The sequence below is a fragment of the Pundamilia nyererei genome, unplaced genomic scaffold, assembly GCF_000239375.1.
Source record: "Pundamilia nyererei isolate P.nyererei 1_Seehausen unplaced genomic scaffold, PunNye1.0 scaffold00047, whole genome shotgun sequence".
In the NCBI taxonomy this organism is placed as follows: domain Eukaryota; kingdom Metazoa; phylum Chordata; class Actinopteri; order Cichliformes; family Cichlidae; genus Pundamilia; species Pundamilia nyererei.
In genome coordinates, this window is record NW_005187448.1 from 636,725 (window position 1) to 659,759 (window position 23,035).

Sequence of the window (23,035 nt, forward strand, 5' to 3'; positions counted from 1 at the left end):
AGTTGGAGTTAAGGCAATACTAGAGGACATGTACACACAATATATAATAGTATATGCATTACTGCATGTGTATACTAAAGATGTTTTCCTGTGTGTGTGTGTGTGTGTGTGTGTGTGTGTGTGTGTGTATAGAGTAAAAGTGAAACAAGAGCCAATTCTGAGCGATGTTTGATGAGGTTTCTTTTGTTGCACAGCAACAAAACAGCATGCTACAGTGAGCACCCCACAACAAAATAAACACTGGTGGACATGTATACACAGCGTGACTGCAGTGCATAAAATTTCAAAGAAATGCACATTGTAGGAGAATTCAGCCAGTTATGTGGTGACAAATGAAGTTCCTTCAGTCTCCAGCCTTTCCAAGCTAGCCGTGTCTGCTGTTGATCAAGATCCAATCACAGCGTGGCATGTGACAAAGTCCAAACTCACACACAGCCAAAAAAAAGTGATGTCTCATTGCCTCAGCTTTGGTTCTTGTCCCATACAGCAATTAGATCGCTTACCCACAAGAGGTAGAGTGTAAACAAGCTTTTTACTTTAAAATGTTCCACTGAATTCCTAATCAATGGAAATTAACTATAAAAAATCTAATTGTGAAAGTTATGAGGTGGAGGAGAAACGTCCACTAAAAAGAAAACAAGACAACATGTATATTTATCTCAGCACGGGTTTGGAAACCAAAGAATAATCAATCCTCTCGTACTCATGTGGTTATTCCATCCCAATAAAGTTTGAGGTGATGACTCCCAGGAGAGTTTGTTACATTTGAAGCCATTTGGTGAATTTACACACTTTTTTACAGAGTAGAGTAACTTTACGTAACCCTATCGCTGTTATATGTCTTGCTTTAATATCATTGTATACATATACTCGCAACCTTCTCCCTCACACCTCAGCGAAGGATATACATGATTTCGATGGGGTCCATGGTGATTGGCTCAAACATGCTGCAGTCACACTTGTTGTCCACCACCACCATGAAGAGATTACTGCTGGGGATCTGCTGAATCACAAAGGACCTGCCAATCACAGCACGGACAGCCAGATAGAAAAAGAAAGAAAGAAAGATGGAAAAGGAACAAGAGACAGTTGAAAGTGAGATCTGGCTAGCAGTCCAGGAGCATGGGTATGATGTAAATTTCCATGTGTGTCACGGGATTTGTGTTATGAGTCTTCACATGCTCCCCTGGCAGAGGGGAGAAGCACTCTGAAGAGACTCCACTGGATGCATGTCAAGAGTATGAAGTATCTCACCGCCAGCTGTCAATAAACATACAGCGACACAGACAGACTCACACCAGCGTACACACATATATAGTTTACACACATACTTGTCTAACTCACTCCATCCGCCCCTCTTCCTCGTTCTCTTCCTTTCCTTTTCTTAAGGCTTTGTTGTACCCTATCCAAGGCAAGCACCAATGAAGTGTTGCCGAATATAAAACACTCCAAAGGGAGACAAATGGGAACCACACTTTTGTGCTTACAGCTTCCCATGGCTGTGTTTTACTGGTCTGAGAGATCAGGCCTTGCCTCGGCCTCCTGGCCGGTGATTTATGGCTGTGGATAAGCTTTATTAAGAAGAGAGGTCGTAAAGATGATCTCTTCTTTCTATCACCCTTTCTTTCTTGATCTCCTGCTTCTCTGCCTGCTCTCTTTCGCTGCAGCTGGGTGATTTATCGAATTCGCTCTGAAGCATTTATCAGACACATATGAAAACACGCACGTGTGACTGAGTGAACACACACAGATGTAAAAAATACTGTATACACAAACGCACTTTCTCAACTGTTGTGAAGGAGAGCTTGAACAAAGACAGAGAGGGAGAGACCCGATAGATCCAAACAGACCCAATACGTACAGGAATATCTCCATCTTTACTTATTCAATACCATGACCAATTTAATCTGACCACAAACAGCCTTCAATCCCCGAGGAGTGCCAATCCGCTGCACTTAATACACTTATCCCAGCACGACCGGCCAAACCAAACCAAACCAACTCAGCAAACACGCCAAACCAGTTCCAATCAGGGTGAATTAGGATCTGCTGATGTTTAATAATCTGTGCACACCCCTGCACAGCGCCGGTCCAGTCCAGCGCTGCCCGCTGATAGAAAGCAGAGCAAGTGTTTTTGGAGAAAAGACTTAAACACATCCTGACAGCACATCTGCTGGCCTTGAACATCCCCAGAGCTGGGAAAGGGAGCATCACACTGCACACACACCTACACACACGCACTGATGTGTATAATGTGCGCAGATACACAAGTGACAGACAGCAATGCATATCACAAACACAGATAGCGTAACAGACAATTTGTTGTTAATGTTGCCTCATAGTGCTGTGGCCTCTACATTTTGGCTGGCGGGGAGACAGACAAGGACATCCAACATGTTGCTCTGAGAAAAAATAACACACAACCTTTTAAACAATGTGGAGACTCACGTGGGAGACAAAAGGAAAAGCTCGAGTTTGATATATAAAGCTGAGAACTGTAGGAAAGGATTACGACATATGCAGTCGGAGAAAGACTGTCTTCTTTTTAGTTTTGACAAAACATAACACATCTTACACATTCTACAGCTGACAGGGATGCACGACTAAATAATACCTTGTTACTTATGATAACATAATGCTAATTCATGGGTGCCGGTCAAGCTTAGTTGGATGAGCAGGCGACCATGTGCTGCGTGGCTGAGAGTGGCCAGCCCAGGTGGCTGATCTGTCTTTCCTTCCACTTTCCTGTCAGTCTTCACTGCATCTATCTAGCAAAGCTGAAAAAAGGCCAAAAATAACTATGTATATAAAAAAAGATAATGCTAATTCACAATACATTTCATAATGCTTCACTATAGTTTCCAAGCTGGACATAGTCTCGTACATTTCATGGAAAAATCATTCCCTGCACAGGTTCGGATGAATGTTTTTTTCTGTATCCAGCCGAGAATGTTAATGTTTTTCTAAGGTTTTAATAACTGCACAGCATAACCATAAATGCATGTCCAGCATGGTCTTCAGAAATATCTGTCATCACAGTTGAACAATTTGACCAGTAATTACTGTGTGCAATTTAACTCTTACTAATTCGAGTCGAAATTACTCCAACAAAATCTCAACAAACTGATAGATGAGTTTTAAGAGGAATGCTGTCATTTTATTTCCACATCTCCTGTTACTTTAGGGGGAAAACAAGCACCGTGATTCCAATATTCTCCTTTTACACATGATTCCACTGCATGCATCTGACGGGGGGGGGAAGGAAGATTATGTATAAAGAAAAATGCAACTATTATTATAGTAATTATTATTACTTTATCATTTCTTTCAAATTATTTTAAATGCATTTGCAGAATTAAAATCCATTTTTAATGCTGAATTAAAAATGCCCAAAAGAAAACCTAAGAAGAAATATGTACTATCCTAGCAGATTAAGCAACGTCCTACTGTAACTGTACACCTGAAGCTGCTCCTCACTGGAAGCTTCAACCTCTTTCTTTTCTTTCTGTTTTTGGTGACTTGAATCGTCCCTCTTGGTTGAGAAAAGGAAAAGGAGCATGTGTCTTTGGAAGATATACAACCAGGATTATTGTCACTAATGGTCCCACTGAAGACCTTCTCCGGTTGGAGACGCTCTATTTGTCCTGAATCTCAAGTTACCATCTAGAAAAGCTACAGATGCATTAATAAAGGTTAAATCATCTTATTGGGGGCACTTAAGTTACCAGAGCACTCGCCAGGGTTTGATGTTTCTTACGTTCTGTCACACTAATCGGGGAGCAGCGCGCACACGTACGAGATCTGACACACACATCCACACAAAGAGTCAAAATACAGCAAAGAGAGGTTTAGCAGGCAAGAGCTTAGGATATATTTCCTAGAGCATAAAGCATACACACGTGTCCCAATGAAAATATAAGAGAAAGGCTTCAGTCAGGCTGTAACTTGAAACAGATGTTTATCGCCAATAACCTCTAATACAAATATGAGCTATAAAATTCCATATAAGAGAAATAAAAACTCCATTTTACTTTGTCAAAGTCATTGCGTTTTAAAAACGATGCATTTGAAGGCGGCATGTTGCTGAGCACACAGCTTGTTCCTGCTAATCCCAGCTCTGGTGTCATCATTGCAGATTATACCCTGTCCTCTGAAGCAGGCTTCAGCATGTGCGGCTGGGCATGGGTGTCTCTATGTGAGGGTCTCGCAGTATCTCCAGCCACACCACAGTCCTGGCTCCGAAAGCGGAGGATACCCCGCTGACCCTCTGGGGCTGCACCGACAGCGGACACACATAGACACGAGCACACTGAGACACACACAGAGCTCTGAGCTCCCTGGCAGTTCCACAGCTGGGAGCAATGAAGGCCCCATTGCAGGGATCCAGAGAACACCCCACAATTGCCTGACAGAAAAGCCCAAATTGTTAATGGGGACCACACTCATTTTCCCATTTTTAAAGGAAGCCTTTTTTCCACCTCTCTCCCTCATCTCTAAATGCCTCGTATTTCAAAACGCTCACTGTGTGTGTGTCTCTGATGGATTACTCTGGATAAAAGCGTTTTCAGCAGACAACAAATGATTTAAATGTGCTTCTCATTATTCAGGATGAAGATGAGAGCTAACAGGATCGTTCATTTTTCATAGTTGTTCTATGGTGGACAGCTGATAACCAGCGCTCTTACTGTTGATGTCGCTTGTAGCTAATTGATGTTTATGTGTCTGTTTGTGCATCCCATACTTGACGCAGCCGTCGCAGTCAATGTTGCCGGTGTTCTCTTTGATGGTCCTCTCGGAGATAAAGGCCGGGTACTCTGTGTCGCACGGTACCTGCATGGTCCGACCTGTCCTCTGAGCTGCGAGGTGGGAAGAAGGAAGGAGAGAGAAGGCGGCGAGAATGAGCGAGACATTCAGCCAGAGATGGTGGAAAAACTTTGAACCACCCCTTTCAAAATCAAATAATAGCTACGCAAGGAGTTACGCAAACACACAGTTAAACACACCGCGTCAGTGTAAATATTCACGTTTGAAAGAAAACAGCATTTCTGCACCAGAGCTGTCTCTTGTCCTGCTGGAAATATTTCCAATGTAAATCTAGGCCAGTCATTCTCACAGCATTGCTTGAACTTTCCTGCCACCCAGAGGTTTGAAATGACCCTGCAGAATGGTCGCTTTAAAATGTCATTAAACCCTTTTTTAAAAAGGGTCGACATCTTCCAAACGTAGTGTTTTCTTTTCACATAAAGAAACGGTTTGAAAGCTGAATCGCAGCGCGTTACACATCTTTGCAGAGAGGCTTGTAAACGTGGGTGATTATGTGTGTGATTTGGATGCTGCGGTTTGATTATTAAGAATCAGGAGTGCAGCACGATTCATTGTGTGTGTGTGAGAAAGAGTGCACTGTAAATAAACTATATGGATGTGAGAACGCAGCCTACATGTATAAAGGTCAGGGATTAGTTCAGCTCGAGAGGTTGTGTAGATTGGGTTACGGCTGCTAAATGATGGTGTTTCAGCTGTGTGTCACAGGCCTGCGTCTTTATTGTGAAAAGATATAGAAAGTGCTAAGACCTGAGGCCAGCCAGCTGTGAAATTGTCTCGACTACTTGGTGAGCAGCGATGCCCAGCTTCACTTCATTCAGGATTAAAGTGTGCAAGGAAAGCATTTAGACGTAGACTTTCATTCTGTGGTTCTTCCTCCCCCCTGTTTCACACACTAAATATTTTCATATTAGTTTTGGCAAGAATTAATGCTCCAATATGATGCTGCTTAGTGAGGCTTTCATTTCAAACAGGCGAACGGTATTCGACACTCCATAAAGCATGAGGAATCACAGCATTCATAGCCTGGCAATAATCATATGTGTGCGATTTCATGGAAGCGAGTACGAAGGAGCAAAAACAGAGAAAGGAATGAAATACAACCAGAGAAAAGGAGAGAACATGATAGACTGGCTGACACATGAGAGAGAGCTTTTTCTTGTTACCAAACGGCTATTGCCGACCACCATCACCAACATGGGATAAGACCGTACAGATCATAAGATCACATAAAATAACCCCTCTGGACGCACAAAGAAGATTGTGTGTACAGAGACATGTATACAAAAGCTCTGAAACGCTGAGGTCACTTGAGGTAATGGTCTGTTTTGCTTTTTTCTCTTTTCTTGCTTTTAGGTTTTGGATTGCGCCTCTTTATTCTGTTTTTCCAGTGGTCACACTGACTCAGACCAACAGGAAATGGAGGGGAGATGGCGAGGATGAAGACATGAGGCCAGTGGTAAGGACGCTGGGTGTTTATTCTGTATGCAGCGTCGTCCCCTGTGAACTCAAACATAAGTATAAAGCAGTGCGTCACGTTTTTTTCTTTCGAAAAGAGCAACGGGATGAAAAAAAGGATTTTCAGTGAGAAATTAGACGCATCTTTAACTGCGACTCTTTGCTCTGTTTTGCGAGGCAGGAAAGATCAGACTAAAAATAAAAATAGAAAATCTACACGTATTTCAGAAGAAGCTATTTTACACAGTCTGAGGCAGTTGAATTCAGTTTTCTTTGCTACACAAAGTGTTTGTTTGATTTTTCTCTAATATGTTAATGAGAATATGTTGTTGTTTGTAACTGTTAAAACAACTGCTCATCAAATCCTTTTAACCTGTTTTAACATTTAAAATTCAAAACCAATAAAAAATGCACTTCAATCAGGCTTAAGTGACAATATTAGTTTAAACATATGCAACAGAAATTTAAAATAAACTCTGAGCCACTCAGTAACTCAACTCGTCAGCTAATTAGTAAATTATTTTTCTAGCTCTTTGGATTATAATCATTAATAACCTTTTAATGACAAAATTATTTTCACGTTTGCATCTCGTATGAATTCTTGTTTATAATAGATTTGAGTGTTTTTATAACATTACAGCCACTGCAGTTTGTCCAACATTGTCATAACTGTGTTGAGACAGCGGTAGAGTGCATGTGGATGCGTGAGTGCTGTTTAGATGGAAAGCTCAAGCACATCCCCAAACAGATTGTTCTTACCTTTAGCGGTGAGGTCAGAGTACCACCAGCTGTACAAGTTGAACTCAACCAGGAATCTAAATAGGGAGATGACATCAGCGATAATCATAGCCAACATATGCTGATATAATATGGTCTGCATACTAAATGGTTTCTCTGCAAAGCAGAGAGCGTTAAATTGTGTAATTTTGCAAATTATAACTTTAAAAGTGAAAGTAAATAAATATCTACAGACAACCTCTTTTCATGTTAAGTTTCAATTACAATTTAATCTGCACTCTATACAGTTCTGTGGAAAAATACTATATTTTAGAGAACAGCACATTAGCATTAACTAACTGAAAATGAACAGATCACTTACAATATTCAGACTGACTATATGCACATTATAGATACTCAGGTTCATGTGGGTTTGTGCTCATTTCCACACAGTGATATCGACAAAAGCACGTCTTCACTATGACAGACTGTAAAATGAATACTGACAGATCAATCCTCCCATGATGCACTGTGGCAACAGCAGACCACCCAGGAAGACTCCAAAACCACAATGTGGCACCACAGGAAACATCAGGTAGCCATTACTGCTCATGATCACCGAGGATCATGTCAACGTACATGTGGAGACACTCGTAAACAAACATACAGTTCATACTCACAAACACACAGTTAATCTAAGCCCTGCAAAGGACATACATGCAGCAAACTTATGTTATTAGAAACAGACATGAGACATTCTCACATACACAAAGTCTTACATGACAAGCTCAGTCAGAATCCACTTTACAGCTGAGAAGAAAGCGAAGTAGGGCTAAAGAAAGGAAACAGATATCAGACACATGTAGGCCCAGCTTTGCACTGCATGGATTACAAACAAAGAGGCTGAAGAGCTTCAAAACATTTGCAGGGCTCACGTCCAATAGCGTGCGTCCACTGTCGCTACTTTCCGAATAGACCCAACATAGAGCCTGGTAGTCATATAGAGTCACCCTGCGGACACAACGATAGAAAAACAAAATAGAGAATGAAACAGAATATCAGAAATAGAGATCAGCCAAACCGTTTGAGGACAATGCAGCCCTGATAGGGTGATATAAGTCTTGATTCACACACTCTCTTTGGTATTGCATGCCTGTGGGGCCTTTTGGACTGCTGTGTGGGAGCAGGAAGAAAAGATCCCACCTCTGCTATAACTGTTCCTTTGCCTACCAATAATATATTGGATGGATGTGGCAAGAATGGGAAAAGGAAAGCATGTGAAAGCCGAGAGCTTCCTGAGAGGTTCCTCAAAGTGATGTAGGAAGGTGGGTGAGTGTATGTGTGTGTGTGTGTGTAGATGATTTGGGGATATTGGGGGGATAACAGAGGATTTAGAGGCTTAGTAGACCCTGAGGGTGTGAGATCTGGGTCTGTCTGGGTGAGGTTATTGAAGGCGTTTCTAACTTGCACACACACGCACACACTGGACACTGTTCTTATAGCCTTTGGACAAGTTCCTGTATACTTGACAGTGCTTTGTGTGTGAACGTTTGTCCAAGTATGTGTGTGATGTCTGAGCGGGCCCAGTATATCCGCAGCCCTGGGCGATGTTCAAACCAACCTCAGTCACAGTACGGGTGACACACAGCTCCAGCACACCGCCAGGAACCAATTAGCACTAAGCCAGGCCACATAATAGCGTTAGCAGCAAATTCAGACCAGTGCAAAAATCTGAGTTTGTGTGCGTTTGCGTGGATGTGTGATTACTTTATGTCAGTGTGGGTGTGTACGAATACTCTTCATTTTCTCAGCATAGCATCACTTTTTATGGATTTCTCTTGCTTGGAAAGATGGAGAGGATGTAAAGGGAACTAAAAATAATTCCTGTGCATTTATCTTCATGCTGCGTCTCGGTGCTGACCAATAACTTCAGGCTGGCAGTTGGTTTCATCTTTAAGTCGTCCACTTTAAAATGTCATTAACAAAAAAGAAAAGGCACATTAATACTTTACAGATGGCACTGGGTTAACACAGATCACACTGGAGTCATTAGTGTTAAGATCTGAAGGCTGTTACTCATCACGCTAATACTTCACCAACACCAGTCACATTATTCCTTCATCAAACGTCGACCTCCATTCTAAACAATCCCTCTTCAGCCAACAATAAATATTCAGGGAAAGCACTTGTAGGCCTGTTTGTTTTTATGGGTGGATCTGTAAACTATTTGCTGTCAGCTTTTGATGTTCATCCCTATGACATGCAGGCGTGGTTGTCTACTTGTGTGATCATTTGTCACCCGGGATTTTTATACACTGAGACAGCACAGCACAAATCTCTTCGCCCACGTCCTGCAGGCAGAAGAACGGCCTGGCTGCAGTATTGTGGTAGAGACGTAAACGTGGCCATAAGCTTCTGTGTGACTAGATGTGCAGCTAAGTTCAGATTCCACACATGACGCCACGGAGGAATTACAGTGTGTGTCTGTCTGTTTTGGCATTCCTACTCTGTGAAATTAGGAAAGGTATCCTCTTGGATTAGATTTCCAAATTAATTGCAGAATGTTGCCACCCACTGCTCTCGGCGTTTTCCAGGACACACAGCATTGCAACAAGTCTAATACTTGTGTGTGTGTGTGTCTGTGTGTGTGTGTGTGACTTCAGGTTTTGTCCTAATTCTTTTGTTTCGGGGAAAGATTTGCTGTAATCCCCTAATGGAGAACTTTGCTGAGTGAGGGGTCGGAGTTCAGCACAGAAAAGCTCAACATGATTGGCCAAGTTAAGAGCTGTCAGCATGAGGGGAGACGTGCTCTCATTCTGTAGCCTCCCTCATATTATGTGCGTACATTTACACACATGCAAACACTCACACTCATGCGTACACTTGAGCTGGCATGTTCAAGTACACCCTCAGACACACACACACACATATGCACTTTGAAATACTCACCTCTTGAAAGAGCCCATCTGCAGAAGCTTATTCATCACAGCCCCTTCTGCTTCACCAAAAAAGTTCCCGGTCTGAGAGCAAAAAGAAAGGCTTTAGTTTAATTAAACGAGTCAGAATAAAGTCTTTATGTTCATTTAAATTGTAAAAAAATTAGTAGTAGATGGATCCCTTTTTGCACCCAAACCCTGGAACTAAACTTGTCTTCTTTACCGACTGACCTGGAAATTATTTTAGGTGGTCAGTTCTTTTTTAAAATGTCAGAAAAGAAAAACATGCACAGAAAACCTGCTGATCCATGTCACCATCATAAACTGTCACAAGGACTGAAGGCAGGTAACTGTAGTGCAAAGTAAAAATGACAAGCCGAGGTTTTCAAGCCTCATAATCCTGCTTCATTACAAATCATTCTCCACAAAGAAACACGCAGACTTATGGAAAAACAAAAGCAATAAATAGTCCCACCACCACCACCAGGTGTGTCTTACCTTTAACATTACATCATCATTCTTTCCAGCTGTCTCTGTATGTTAATGTTCACAAATCCTAAACGTGAAATCATCAGTAAATAGAAAATGCTGGTATGGATCAGTCCTCTCGAAGTGTTTGGTTTTCCCTTGGTGAGGAGCAGCTTTCCTCTGAGACCACTGACAAACTGCCAGGCAGCACTTGCTGGTTGGAGTCACATGTTCTTTATGCAGCCAACTCTGTCATGAATCTGTGTATTGGTGAACATAGGCTGGTGTGTATGTCTTGTAACACGGAAGAGATTTATGCCCTGATCTAGTTTGTAAAAAAGCATCTTTGAATGCTACGCACTAGCTCCTTGCAAAACCTTTCAGAAAAACTGCACCATCTAACATATCTTCTTATTTTATGTGTTTTATCCTCTTTTACTACTGAATGTTTCTCAGTCCTGACATTATTGGATTCCTTGGTCTACACAAAAATATGGCATTTGCTTGCTAAAGAGTACTGTTATATATTTTCACCATTCATTCTTCCTTATTCTAATTTTCTTGACTCCGTGGGGCAGAAAATGTGACTCAGCGCTATATAACCTCTGCCTAGTAACAAAATAACAGCTGATAGTCAAAGCTGTTCACACATTCAATGCAACATTTTATCATTCACATTGTTACCTTATTAGTCAAATACATTGTCCCCATTTAATATTGTTATTAAAAAATCGTGACATTTGGTAGCCTAAAAGCTCTGCCACATCCAAATTAAGTTAAAATAAAGCACAGAAGCCTGCAAGTGAGATACACATGAAAAGAACATGCAGGGTAAAGCAAGGGCAGTGACAGCCAGCGGACTGGTTTCTGCATGAGGCAGAGTCAGAGTGACAGCATGTCTGGTGACAGCTAAGCAGAGGGTATAGTCTATGCGAGAGCAGCAGCACGTCTCATTGTGAGCAGTCAAAGGGACAATATTCTGTGTGAGATGCAGAAAGAAAATTACACCGCTCAAAAAAATTGATCATTACGATATATTACAAAGTTAGTTAAATGCCAGTGATATCAATAGATACAGTTAGGAAACATAAAGTATGAATTAATTTCAGCTGCTTTGGTGCAAATGAAGCTGTTTGGTCAGAAACACACACGAGTGGCCTGCTGGAGCTCGTTTTTTAGTGCTGCTTCTGTTCCTCCTCGCACGAAGGAGCAGGTAACGGTCGTGCTGCTGGGTTGATGCCCTTCTGCGGCTTTGTCAAGCTCTTATTGTGTAATGGCCCATCTCCTGATATCCCCCCACACAACTGGGAGTGCTGGGAGACAGCAAAACCTGCGTGACAGCACATATGGACGTGCCATCCTGGAGAATCTGGACTACCTATTGGTCTCATGCTACGAACAGTGACAAGGACACATTAACAGAAATTAGTCGGAGCAATGATCCACGGCCGCTGTCTGTAAAAACCTTTCATTTGCACCAAACCAGGTAAAACTGATATACAGTCGTTGATCCTTCTTTACAGACTGATAGCCCTGAAGTATCTCCGACTTGCTGTGATGCTGTCATGATGTGTTCCCTTAATTTTTTTGAGCAACAGTTTTTCGAACAGGGGCGCACATCCGAGGTGGAGATGACCAGGTACACGATGGATTCAATTTTCTGGTTGCAGTGAAATCAAAATGAAACAAAAAGAGGCTCTTTCATCCATGTCTCACCAAAGTATAGTCCTCTGCTACCAGAATGAAGCCATTGTTGTCAATTAAGTAGCAGTTAATATTCTGTAAAAGAGAAATATGTGTTAGAGAGTCGGAAGATTCACGAAGGGTTGACTGTGAACGTGAAAACAAACTGACCTCATCATCACAGCTTATGGAGCACTTCCCATCTAATGCTGCACACTGTAAAATGAAAAATGATGTTTGCATGTGTCACAACAAATATTCAGGCTGGTTGGGAACATAAATCCCCTTTGGCCACTGGAAACCTTTAAAGACTTGCGGAATAGGAAAACGAATGGATAGTCAATTTAATTGGACAGACCGACGACCTTTTGTGTAAAGTTTCAAATTGTTATTATGGACATTTCATCAAATGTGAAATATTTTTTCAAAATTCAAACATAAACAAACATAAACAACATTAGTTACAGTTTTTATATTGAGCTTGTTGGTGTTATTCTGCATTTCACATGCAGGTTCTGTGTTAATGCATTTGTACCTGTCTGCTTGCTGTCCAGAATTTCTTCTGAAAAAACTCCAGTTTCATCTGGATGCCCACAGCTGTAAGAGAAAGAGTCACGCAGAGACAGCAGCAGGTCATGTGTTCTGTGTGTTGGGAAGTGCACTGTGATCTTTGTTACACACAACGTTATCCCGCTGGCACAAGAGAATCTTAATATACACGCAGCATCAGAACGCATCATTCATTAACCTCCAATGACGAAAACAGACAAAACAGGCTACAAGGGCGAGTACGCCCCGGACCATACATGCATCAGCTTGTATTTCTGGAAGGCTGAATGTGTAAGTCTACCATGTGTGCAGATGCCACTAACCACACTTAAAATTTCACATCACTCTAAACCAGACTTCTTTCTCTGTGGCCACATGAAATCCATTCCTCAGTCTGCTTCCCTGTTGCTATCCTGACGTGCACTTCCAGAGCTGCTACACTGAGCTGCTCTCACGTCCATAAGCCACATCGCAGCAGGTCCTTAAATGCACAGATCTGACCAGAATTCCTTGCCTGGAAAAAGACACCGGCTGACATTAAATGCGTCAGCTTTTTCGGAGTTGACTACGGAAAGATTGACACATTTACCACAGGCTTTAACTTCTTCTCCTACTCGTCCTCCTCTCGCTCTACCTCATGCTATTAAGACTCGGGAGGACGAGCTTTCTCTCAGTGGGGGTTTGTCATACTTTAGGTGGTCTGTAAATCTTTAGAAGCATGTCACAGAGCTTTATCCAAAAGCAGTGCAATCAGGTAGCAAACTAAATCAAAAAGAAGGGAGCATCTGAATAGATTTAACAAACTGGATATTAAACTACAGTATGAAAGATACACGGATTGGCGAGTGTAGATGGTTTTGAGTCCAAGTAGTGTGGATATTTGTACATACTAAAGAAGGCAGCATTCAAACACCGAGTGTGTAACAGATTTCATTCCAAACGAAGCAGAAGTGAAACACGAAAACACCGCTACAGTTCACCAGACGCACATTTAGTCACCATTCTCATTCACTCATCCTCCTCCTGGTGCAGTGGTAGCATTCAAGGCAAACTGAATTCGTTTAGGCACACTTCTGTGTTTCTGTCTGATTATGCAGAGAGAAACACACAGTGTAGCGTGTAGATGGGATCAAGATAACAAATATAAATAAATATAAAATGCTAATTTAAAGCATGAAGCCTTCATAGATGATAACATTAGCTTTGCATTTCTTTCAGGATAATTATGTGTTTGTGTGAATATTTAAGTGCAGCGGGGTGCTACTGCATCCTGTTTTAGCTCTTGCCCAGAGGAACAGGTGCAGCTTATCCCATCATGAGCTTTGCCAGATCCTTTCAGCAGCCCACCACTTCTACACCCACATGGAAAACCCAGGAGAAGAGTCTAATTTAAGATGCTGGGCAACAGCACTGGAAACACACGTGATGCTAAACCAGGAAGAGTCCACATCATCAAGACAATAAAAAGATCATCTTCTCTGAAAAAGAAAGAAAAAAGTAATAAAACAAAAGAAATGCTAAAGGTGTTTTTATAACACAAAAAGATGACAAATTAGTGAATGTATATGCCAGTTAAAGTTTTCTAATATAGAGACATTAATATGATGGCATGTCTGTTACCTCAGAAAGAAAATCAAGTTAACATAAATCCAGTATGAATGGCAGAGGAGTTTGCTCTGTGCGAGATGGTATTAGGGGTTAAACGTGCACTGATTTGGCTGCTACGGGGAAGCTGGCTCAGAACAAAAGCCCAAATCTGTCTCACTAATGCTCAGGAATTTTCTGTACTATGGGGGAACATTTAATTTCCTAAAGTATGATTTAAGAACTTGGGGGTATTTATGCCCTGAGCTGGGTTTATGAGTCCAAACATGAAGAGACATAAAATCCACTCTAAATCCATCCGATCACCAATCTTGTATAAGTGCAATCCCAGGCAGGGAGAGATGACAACGACTTAAAGTCCACAGGTATTTGGGGAGTCTAATAAGGATTGCGTAAATGTAAAAGTCCATCAGTGCAGGACTGCATCTGAATGTTAGTGCTCTTGTGCATAACCAGAATTTGTTGAGCGTGCACATGCATCGAGTCACATTGCAGCTGCAGCTCAAAAAACACCTCTAGAACAAGCATGCACGTATACACAGAAAAGAGAGAGAGGAGTGATTTTCACATTTGTTTGTGCATTCATGCAGCAGCAGTTCCACAGCACACGGGGTGGATCATGTCAACATCCTGCAGAATTGTCAGAGGATGAACAGAACAGGAGGATGCAGACAGACTTAACTGACCTCTCCTTCCTGTCTTCTTGTTGCATTAGACTTGATTCACTGCTGTTCAGCAATATAGAAATATTGGAAACAGCTAGTTTCAGCCTCCTAGCAAACACCCCGATGGTATCAATTTCAAAATCCTGCATCGCCTTATTCTCAAGTTATCACATTCGCAAGATTTTCAAACGTCCGACCTCATGAGATTTGAAATCAGCCACGATTTTCAGTAGACGCAAATAATCCTCGCATTCGCAAGATTTTCAGAAAACATGACCTCTGACCTTGAGGTCAAGGTCACTGAGATTCAAAGTCATCCAAGATTTTTAGTAGCTGGACCTTATCAATCAATTTGAAGCTTCTGCGTTGCCTAGTTCTCAACTCATCTGATTCACACACTTGGGCATACACACCATCTGCCTTTAATGGCTACAGAATAAAAATCTGTTTTGGCTACATTGCAAACATTTGTGAATGAGATCATGCACAGATAGCATCTATGTAGCTTCCCCTTAAGGTTATTTCCACATGCACTGAAGCATCACAGGATATCACGTGGTCACATGGTGATAATATGTGGCGTCCTAGTCGGAGGAGGACATGTTTTTTCCTCTGTTTCTTTTTAGGTAACTCGAGGAGACGTTCACACGTTACAGCACAAACACAGCAGACTGTCTGGGCATATCAACCATACGGGCTTTTAGCAAATACAAAGGTGTCATCACACATTTGAGGATGTATTTGCCTGTGTAGGCGTACAGAACCACTCCAGTGTGCAAGTGAATGTGTCGATTTGTCTTTATGTGTGTGTGTTTGTGTGCAAGTACATGGATTTATGTTTGCCTGCAGTAGTCGCTCAAGGTTAACTGAGCAAACCTTTAGTCATTTAGAACAATAATAATGAATTTAACATAAACTGGTGACACAAACTGACCTCAGGTTTAACATGACAGAACTGAAATAATTGTCAGGCCCTTCAGCAGAGGGAAGAAGGGATGTAAATATGGATGGACAGGAGAGCAAATACCACAAAGGGTATTGCAGGACTGAGCCTGCATGTAAGCTTAATCATATTTATCATAATAATCTCTCCAATCCCTTCCTTTGTTCATTTTTTGCTTCTCCTTCAAGCCACCCATGAGTTTATACGAGCTTCACAGTCAATCCATCTACACGCACATACACACGGGTTTTTTTAAAAGAAAAATCCATGTAACTATATTGCAACAGCTACATATCCTAATGTGTGTGTGCATGCGTATGGGTGCATTCGTGCATTCTGTGTTGCTGTGCTGGGGGCGTGTTCTGCCAGCCCTTCTGCCCACGGCTCATGCATAATAGCATCCAACCATGCCACAGCAATGGGCATCCTCTGACAATGTTTGCTGCGTGCTGAAGTGTTTGAATATTTGTGCAGAGGCTGCAATCCAGATCTAATTTTGTCTAGTTCGGTTCTTGCCAGAGCAAATAGGAGGTAACGTGAATGTCAGTGAATGTGTTTGTGCTGTGATTTGAGAGGCACAGCTGTCCACTGAGAGATGACACACCATCACACTCACAAATGCAACTGGGGACAGGGAGAGCGAGGGAGCGAAGAGAGACAGAAGTGTTGATTTGGTTTGAAGAGCCGAAATTCAACATAAACGAGCAAGAGGAAATGTAAAAGATTAGGATGCAGAAAATTACAGGCAGAGGCAGAAAAAGAGGTTGAGAGATGGTAGGAGAGCAACAGGGAGAGAGAGATAAAGAGCAAGAGAGGAGAGAGAGAGAGCGTAAGCCAGGGAGAGAGAGGCAGAGCTTTCTAACTCCAGTGATTCCCAGACTGGCTGGCTGGCACTGAGCTCTGTGCTCTAATTCACCCGATCTGATGGGGTTTCATGCCCTTGCTGCCAGTGCTGGGGGTTTTAAGAGCAACACGGGTTTCTGCTGTTGATCTTAAGTCTCTTCTCACCTGCTGACCATATCAGCCTGCACAGATGATTACCAGGACAAGCTAATCTCAGCCTTACTGACGGCTAATGGATCTTCAACTGAAACACCAGTAAATGCAAGTGGCCCAAAGACGACTGGCAGAAATGAGAGGTAGGTGCTCCATCAGAGGAAACAGCATAAAGAGCATTTGTGTGTGTCTGTGTGCGTATATGTAGATGGAAAGGCTGTTAAACTAGAATATTATGTAAACTGCTCCCTGACTATTGGAAAAGGGTTGCTTACGAAAGCTTTTGAATAAAAACTCTACATTTCTTGTAGCTATTTATGTTGGTACCAGGACAACTTAAAATGATGCTTGCTGCAGGTTGTGTTTGTCATGAAAAACTTCTTTGTAGGTGCTTTGGGCTGGAGGGACACATCAGAGCAAAGTGCCTCTCTGTTTTGTTGATCTCGTTCCACAAATGCTGTCAAAGAGCTCCACTGAGCGCTGCCGTGCTCATGCTTGTCTGTTCCCTGTAAGCAGGACCGTTTGTGATCACGTGACTGAATTCATTCTTGCATATGGACAGTCATTTCAGTAACGAGGATGCAATTATCACAGGTCGTTGCACTGTATTAAATCTCAACCCAGCCATGTTATGATGCGCTTTGTTTGGGGCAAGTCAAATAAAAGCTGCAAAGGCAACACCGCCAAGAGCCACTGTACCAAACAAACACCTGACGTTAGAGCACCTGCGCCTAGATATCTCCACACTTGTACAACGTAATCCGAGAAGTCCACCAGCTAAACAGAGATAAAATGATGCTTTTAACTGCATGTTAGAAAATAGAAGACTGCGTTAAAATGTGGTTTATTTAAAGAATGTAGCGGTGAGATAAAGTCATTCTGGTGCAAACTGCAGAATGCTTTAAATTATTATTTTTTGCTACCTAATTCATGTTAACGTTCTTTGTGGTTGGTTATTTATTGTGTTGTTAGCTGCAGAGTGTTGCCTAACATGATTATAGGGTTTTTATGAGGCTAAGAGCTCCTGCAGGGTAAAGACATAATTTATAAAAATATTTGATCAGAGGAACATGGAGCTTCTGTTCCGATGAAAACAGATGCGATGCAGCATGTCCATCTATTCACCAGATATGTTTGTGACTTGTGAGCTAGCTACATTTACAGGCTTGGGTCAGAGCTTCATTTCATTGAGCCTCGAGCTAGTCAAGCCAAGCTATAAATACTGCTGTAATGTTCCAGAAGGAATGGACATGAAGTTATCTCAAAGGGAATCAGACACCTAATATGTGCTGCGTATGGATTTGTGTGTGGGTGAGGGGTTATGCGGCTTTGGCAAAGTCACCAAAGGCCCCTGTCTAAGGGGGTGGGAGGTGGGAGTTGGCATATTAGCAGAAGTTTACTTTCTTGTTTATTATACAAAAAAAGCAAAGAAAAAAGTTACATATTCAAGCCAAAAATGACACAATCCTGTATTTTGTTTTCCCCAGATTAAAATATGTTATTTCTGTTATTATATACTACAGAAAATATAGCGACAAAATAAACTGCAAATCATCGAACGCCGTTTTATTTACATGGAGACTAGACTGTAACACTGTGGTGTGAATCAATTGCAATTATGTAACAGTACTGCAGGATATTATTGAACACTTTTGAAAGCTGTAGAATGAAGGGTTACAGTGCACCTTCATTTCTGACACGCAGCTGCAAATATTCCACTTTTACACGTCTGATCCACTAATGCGTCCCTTTGTTTCCACAGCGATACTGGTGTGTGCTGTCCTCTCACTCCTGTCTTTGTCACATGCCTGTCCGAAGGAGTGTAGCTGCAACAGCAACACCAAAGCAGTAGACTGCCGGGGTCGAGGACTGTATGACATCCCGCGACGACTGCATCCAGACACCCAGGAATTATACCTTCAAGATAATCGCATCAGGGGGCTTGGATCAATGGCTTTCAGGGAAATACCCCTTGTTCGCATTCTCGATATATCTAATAACTCTATAACAACAATTTCGCCGACTGCTCTGCTTGGGCTGAGAATGCTGCAGCGACTCAGCCTGGCTCACAACAACCTGAGGGAGCTCGACAAGCGGCTGCTTGGACCTATCCGCTCACTTTCACACCTTGACCTCTCACACAACAGGTTAGACCTTGATGCTAGAAAAAAAAGTTACGTTCCCTGATTTGATTTCGCATGACTCTCATTTGATTTTGTTTCGTTTCCCTTTCACCAGCCTGTGGGGTTTGCCGGGAGCCATGGGGGACAGTTTGAGGAACCTCAGCCACCTGGGGCTAGCACACAACAGGCTGACACGATTAGATCGTTCCCTGTTGGAGGCCCTGACACACCTGGACAGCCTTGCACTACGCAGCAACCCCTGGAGGTGTGACTGCCAACTTATAGGCCTCAAACTCTGGCTGGAGACCTACCTCTTTAAAGGTCAGACCACTATCAGCTGTAGGCAGCGACTGGGAAACTTCCATAACATTTCCAAGGTTCATCCATAACAACGCCTTTCTTGCTGGGCAAAGTGCTGATTGTAATATTTAATCACAGCAGTACAAGAAATGCATGGGAATAAATCTACAGCAAGCCAGAGGTCAGGATGCAACAAGTGAATATTCTTAAAAAGAAGAACAGAACTTTATAAAAATGTGTCATTTCAGCATAAAAATGTCTCCAAATGATGAATCCTGCTGAGAATTTTTCATTGAAGAGACTATCAGCGTTAACTGTTAATACAGAGATGGTCATTTCCAGCTGCAATAATGTATATCTGTATACAGTATCTCTGCTCTGGCACAACTTAGCAGCAAGACGCCTGCATAGAACAGACGAAGCATCAATGACAACAGATCAGACAAAGCATGAAAGGAGGATGTGATGTGAAAGGAGGTTGCAAAGAAGCTTGCAGACAAGCTGAGCGTTGCTTTGTATGTATTAAAACTTAAAGTTGTACTCTGATCTTTGAGCAGGTTGCATCATATCTCAGACTAATTATAGAGGAAAATGCCTGATTTTGCACCTCAGCCAATGCAGTTACCCTTTGAAAAACCTGGAAACTCTTCTAATGGTCGTCAAACCTCGTTGTTATATATATATATATATATATGTGTGTGTGTACTGGGGGTACTCATGATTACAGGGGAGCTCATCAAATGTCATCTGTATGGGGAACGAGTTAATGATAGCTAATTGTTTTTTTAGTTTTTAAAATATTAAATCAGTCCGCTTGAGAATCTACTGAACACGGTGCACTGCAGCTCTTATAACTGTGGTCTTCAGCTACACAGTGAAGATTAAGAGTTCTTTGTTACTGTGAAACACATTATTTTCCACGCAAAACTAAATCCAGCACACATTAGATAGCAAAATTACCACTGTATAATGAAAGCCGGGCGTGCATGGAGCTGGCTGGCACGCCTACATGCCTATGTCACCCTGACACAGCTTTCATCTTACAGGCTGAAAATTCTAATTACTACAAAACAGAACAACGAATCCAGATACAATAATGCATGCTTAACAGAAAACCAGTGGTTAATAACACAAGCAGAGTCACAGTGTGTGACAGAGCATGCTTTACAAGAAAACAGAGCGATGAATATTAGCCTCCTAAGACCCGAACTCTTCCTCGGCAGCATTTTGAATTTCTCTTTGATGTTTGGGCACATTGGCGCCCGATGAATGTAAAAACAAAGAATTACCAGATTTTTTTTAACCTTATTTTTGTTTTTATGAAAAATGAGAGCCACATGAGGATATTCATGTAAAATGTTGATAGAACAGTAGCAGGATAATGTCCTCGTAAGTGGATATCAGGCCCTTGTAGAGCAAAATTGAGTATTTTGATCTAAATAACCCAAAATGTGACGTCCACATATGTGGACGCAGGTCCTAAAGTGATTTATGGTACATACAGAAGGCAGTTGACCCATGTTACTCAGCTCTAGTGATCCAACTTCTTTTAATCACATAACACTTGCTAATGTGGCCGTTTACAGTAATATATCCTAGACTAAAAACACAAATATAAATGAGCTAGTGCAAGCTTAGCTGATGAGTATGACTGAGGTTTTCTCTGTAAGCTGCTGCAAAGGATACTTGGTGATTAAGTTATGAACAACTGACACAACCTTCAAAACTCAGTGTTGGTCATTTCTAACTATTAAACTCTGACCCCAGGTGGAGTGGTGGATGAAGTGCTTTGCTCCCAACCAGAAGAAATGAAGGACAAAGACCTGCAGAAGATCCCTTACCAGCTCTTCCATGTCTGTATGACTACAAGCTACCATTACCTATTTGCCAACATACATCACCTTGAGTCTGAGAGACTACTACAAAGTCACACCCATGGCAACCACGCTCATCCCTCTAGCCATGCTCTCCACGTCCCCATGGCGATGGGGGAGGGATTTGGTGGTGGAGGTGGAGGTGGCATGGCAGAGTGCGAAACTAAGCAGAAGCCACGGCCCGTCAACCTGCGGCACGCTATTGCCACAGTGATCATCACCGGTGTAGTGTGTGGGATCGTGTGTCTGATGATGCTGGCTGCCGCGGTGTACGGATGCGCCTACGCCGCTATCATGGCCAAATATCAGCGGGAGTTAAAGAAGAATGAGGAACTAGCAGCAGCGCAGGGTGCAGATCACGCCACAGCAGATGAGAAGGAACCACTGGAGAACGCCATCGCCTAGGAGACGACAACTACCCCGAGACTTACAACCTGGGCCTCAACCCTTTAACCTAATTGTCTGCGGATGTGCCACGCGTGTGCTTGTGCATGTATGTGCGCGAGAGATTATTTATTTGCGAGTATGTTCACCTCATTTCTGAGACTTGGGTAGCTAAACTCCACAGGTATCTATGCACTGATCAGAAGAGTGTCTTCTGCTGTATGCGGGTTTGAAGGACAGGCCAAAGAATTCCAACATTCGTTTTGTCTAAGAAAAGCATATCACTGATAGGTGCAAATATATTTATAACTGTGTACTTGTAGGTATAATCGTGACGCTCTTGTATTTAAAAAATGGACTTTAGAGTTTGGTTGTCGTTTGGTTGTTATTCGTAATTTTGATAACTCATAGTAGGCAGCTGCTGTCAGTCCTGTCGCATCACTGATGTGGGTGTATGTGAACGAGGTTGTGTTTTTATCTGTGACTGAGCGTGTGTGAAAGCGTACTGTACTGTACGCACATATTACAGATGCGTCTGTGCCTAATAATGTGACACAGGTTTGAGGGGGAAGCGTTTTCTTAAAGGATATTTTTCCATTTGTGACGTTAAAAATGAGAAATTCGCTGAAGCAATAATGAAACAAACTAAAACAACAACACAACTCGGATTCAGCCTTGTTGTTTTTCTCTTCACTTTGTGAGTCTGAATTATCGTCACGCTGCACACACACACACACACACACAGACACACACTAAGTTTTAGAACTACAGGCTTTGAGAACAGTCCTGTTTGTGATTTTATGCTGATGGTAGTCATGTCCTACAATATGTATTATATATAATAAAGGGAAGCGTTTTACCTGATCAGTATACTGCCAGTTAATTTGATAAGGTCCTTAAAATATTGTTTAAGGAGGGGAAATCTGGGGAGATTTGCTCATGCTGGAGAGAAATCAACTCGTGAAATATTATTTATACATATAAAAACATTATTTTCATGTCTAAATCAGAAGAAAACAGTAACACAACTCAATACACTGTTCTGTAAGACAGTGTAAGACCCTCAGGCGAAAATGCCTCCGACAGTAGTTACAGTTACAGTGAAATGAGAGCTATCTGTGTGGATGTCTTTGCCCATGTCAGCTTAATGATCCGCTGGCATATCTGTAACAATTTGGGACTTCTGAGGGAAACATCGGGAGATGCACATTTGACGTTATATTTTTTGCATCTTTTATTTTATTACAAGCAAAATGTCTCGAGAAGAAACAGAAAATATGAAAACATAGTTTTCCTGTGTCTATTAGAAAAAACGATTATTATCGATTTTTGGAGAGTTTCGATTACTCAGCGCAGTGAGACAGACGAACGTGCAGAAATGCTTTTGGTTTAAATGCCGTGACTTTCATGGTTTTGTGTATATCAGGGTAGGAGACTCACTGCACGTGTCTTGGGATGTGACCACAAACACTGATCCACACGCAAGCGGACTGGAATACAAATGCGTGCCTAT

The 23,035-nt window shown here is 42.0% G+C and overlaps 2 protein-coding genes across 4 annotated transcripts in view; one reads left to right on the plus strand and one right to left on the minus strand.

Annotated features, from left to right (window-relative positions):
* Positions 1-23,035, minus strand: part of cacna2d3a (calcium channel, voltage-dependent, alpha 2/delta subunit 3a) — a 123,506-nt gene that overhangs the window by 1,234 nt on the left and 99,237 nt on the right. For 2 of the 3 annotated variants that reach the window (XM_013910724.1, XM_005732471.1), the window contains 9 exons: positions 12,619-12,680; positions 12,255-12,299; positions 12,117-12,179; positions 9,946-10,016; positions 7,932-8,007; positions 7,776-7,828; positions 7,039-7,094; positions 4,742-4,856; positions 907-1,019 (listed from right to left, as the gene is read on the minus strand). In XM_013910724.1, the coding sequence (XP_013766178.1) occupies positions 907-1,019; positions 4,742-4,856; positions 7,039-7,094; positions 7,776-7,828; positions 7,932-8,007; positions 9,946-10,016; positions 12,117-12,179; positions 12,255-12,299; positions 12,619-12,680 (654 nt within the window). Of the gene's footprint in view, positions 1-906; positions 1,020-4,741; positions 4,857-7,038; positions 7,602-7,775; positions 7,829-7,931; positions 8,008-9,945; positions 10,017-12,116; positions 12,180-12,254; positions 12,300-12,618; positions 12,681-23,035 lie in introns of those variants that run through there. The other variant, XR_001290368.1, reaches the window with a different exon arrangement.
* Positions 16,650-22,162, plus strand: lrtm1 (leucine rich repeats and transmembrane domains 1). The gene is made up of 4 exons (XM_005732470.1): positions 16,650-16,984; positions 18,604-18,988; positions 19,080-19,285; positions 21,032-22,162. Exons 1-4 carry the CDS (start codon positions 16,948-16,950, stop codon positions 21,541-21,543), a joined length of 1,140 nt encoding a protein of 379 aa, XP_005732527.1. The 5' UTR covers positions 16,650-16,947; the 3' UTR covers positions 21,544-22,162.

Coding starts and splice junctions, on each gene's coding strand:
- lrtm1 (XM_005732470.1), top strand. CDS start 16,948: ATGCAAGTGGCCCAAAGACGACTGGCAGAAATGAGAG. Junction 16,985..18,603: donor ACGACTGGCAGAAATGAGAG/GTAGGTGCTCCA, acceptor TTGTTTCCACAG/CGATACTGGTGTGTGCTGTC. Junction 18,989..19,079: donor CTTGACCTCTCACACAACAG/GTTAGACCTTGA, acceptor CCCTTTCACCAG/CCTGTGGGGTTTGCCGGGAG.